Source organism: Sinocyclocheilus anshuiensis, unplaced genomic scaffold (assembly GCF_001515605.1).
Source record: "Sinocyclocheilus anshuiensis isolate Anshui unplaced genomic scaffold, SAMN03320099.WGS_v1.1 scaffold923, whole genome shotgun sequence".
Lineage (NCBI taxonomy): Eukaryota > Metazoa > Chordata > Actinopteri > Cypriniformes > Cyprinidae > Sinocyclocheilus > Sinocyclocheilus anshuiensis.
In genome coordinates this window covers 873,304-874,831 of record NW_015544138.1, presented here as the reverse complement: position 1 = coordinate 874,831, position 1,528 = coordinate 873,304, and the positions used below count along the sequence as shown (strand labels likewise).

General features: G+C 23.6%; 1 protein-coding gene across 1 annotated transcript in view; it reads right to left on the bottom strand.

Moving 5' to 3' along the window:
- Positions 1-1,528, bottom strand: part of prtgb (protogenin homolog b (Gallus gallus)) — a 37,891-nt gene that overhangs the window by 1,903 nt on the left and 34,460 nt on the right. The window contains exons 17-18 of the mRNA XM_016494738.1: positions 1,393-1,522; positions 1,118-1,234 (exon numbers count right to left, since the gene is read on the bottom strand). Coding sequence (XP_016350224.1) covers positions 1,118-1,234; positions 1,393-1,522 — 247 coding nt within the window. The remainder of the gene's footprint in view (positions 1-1,117; positions 1,235-1,392; positions 1,523-1,528) is intronic.

The window sequence follows — 1,528 nt, the reverse complement described above, 5'->3', positions numbered from 1 at the left end:
TTAATCGCGATTAATCACATCCAAAATAAAAGTTTTTGTTTACATAATATGTGTGTGTACTGTGTGTATTTATTATGTATATATAAATACACACACATACAGTATATATTTTGAAAATATTTCTATTTATATTCATATAATTGATATTATATATTAATATTTTAAATGTATAAACTTAACATGTTTTTCTTAAATATATACATGCATGTGTTTGTATTTATATATACATAAGTACACACACATATATTATGCAAACAAATAATATTTTTATAATAGTTCTAGTTTACTAAAATGAAAAAAAAAAACTTTAGAACGTATAAAATAAACGTTCACTGAAATAAAATCAAACACAAAAAAAACTTAAACTTATTTAATTTTAGCTCATTTTTATTTAGTTTAACTTTAGTTAGTACTAAAATAACTAAAAATTACAATTAATAAAAATCACATATACATTTAAATGAAACAGAAACCAATAAATATGATGAAAATACTCAAACTTTAACTAAAATTAAAATGAAAACTGGTAATAAAAATGAATAAAAACTTATAGACATGTTAAAGAAAAAACAAAAATGAATCAATATGACGAACACACAACAAAATTACTAAAATGTTAAATAAAATAAAAGTTAAAACTGGAAATAAAACTAATAAAATTATATATAGGGAAAAAAACTCCCAACAAAATTGCTAAATCTTTAAACTAAAATCTTTAAAATGAGGACTATAAGTTAAAACTATAATAGTATCTCAATTATACTTAAATAACACAACATTTTTGTTACAATAGAGGTGAAATAAATTAAATTATAAATATTATTTATAACTTATAAATATATACATATTATTTTATTTTTATTTATATAGTAAATAAATAAAACCTCAAATGGAACTAAAACTGAAATAAAATAAATTAAACCTAAATAGTAATATTTAAAACAATAAAAAATAAAATAAAATGGAAAAAAGCACACAACAAATTAAACAAATTCAAATGAAAACTGAAAAAATAAAATAGCTAAGCGTTTCATGTTGACTCGTAACGCAAATTTGACTTTGATAAAGATACACAGAATTAAAACAATTGCTAAAAGCATTTATCTCTGTTACTCACCTTGCTTTTATTTCCATTAGACTTCTGATTATTATTAAGCATGCTCCATTTTTTCCGTTTGCTCTGAGCGTCACTCATTATTGGTCCAGCGTGGTTTATCATTAAATTTGTTCCTCCCTGAAAACAAATAGCATGTATTTTAAACCTCATTTTGTAAAAAAATAATAAAATAAAATAATATATTTTTAAAATATTTAAATAGTAATTTATGCCTAATCTTTGCACGTCATTGCATTGCACGTTGCTAAATAATATAATAATAAACAGACTCTTACTTTGGCATCAATGAAGTGCGTCCTCGTCATCGGCAGCAGAACCTCTGCGTTCTCCGCCTGCTGCTGATTGGCTGATGACGCAGCACTGCGCATGACATCATGTCCAATCATCTTTGAGGAAGCTGACTTCCTGCTG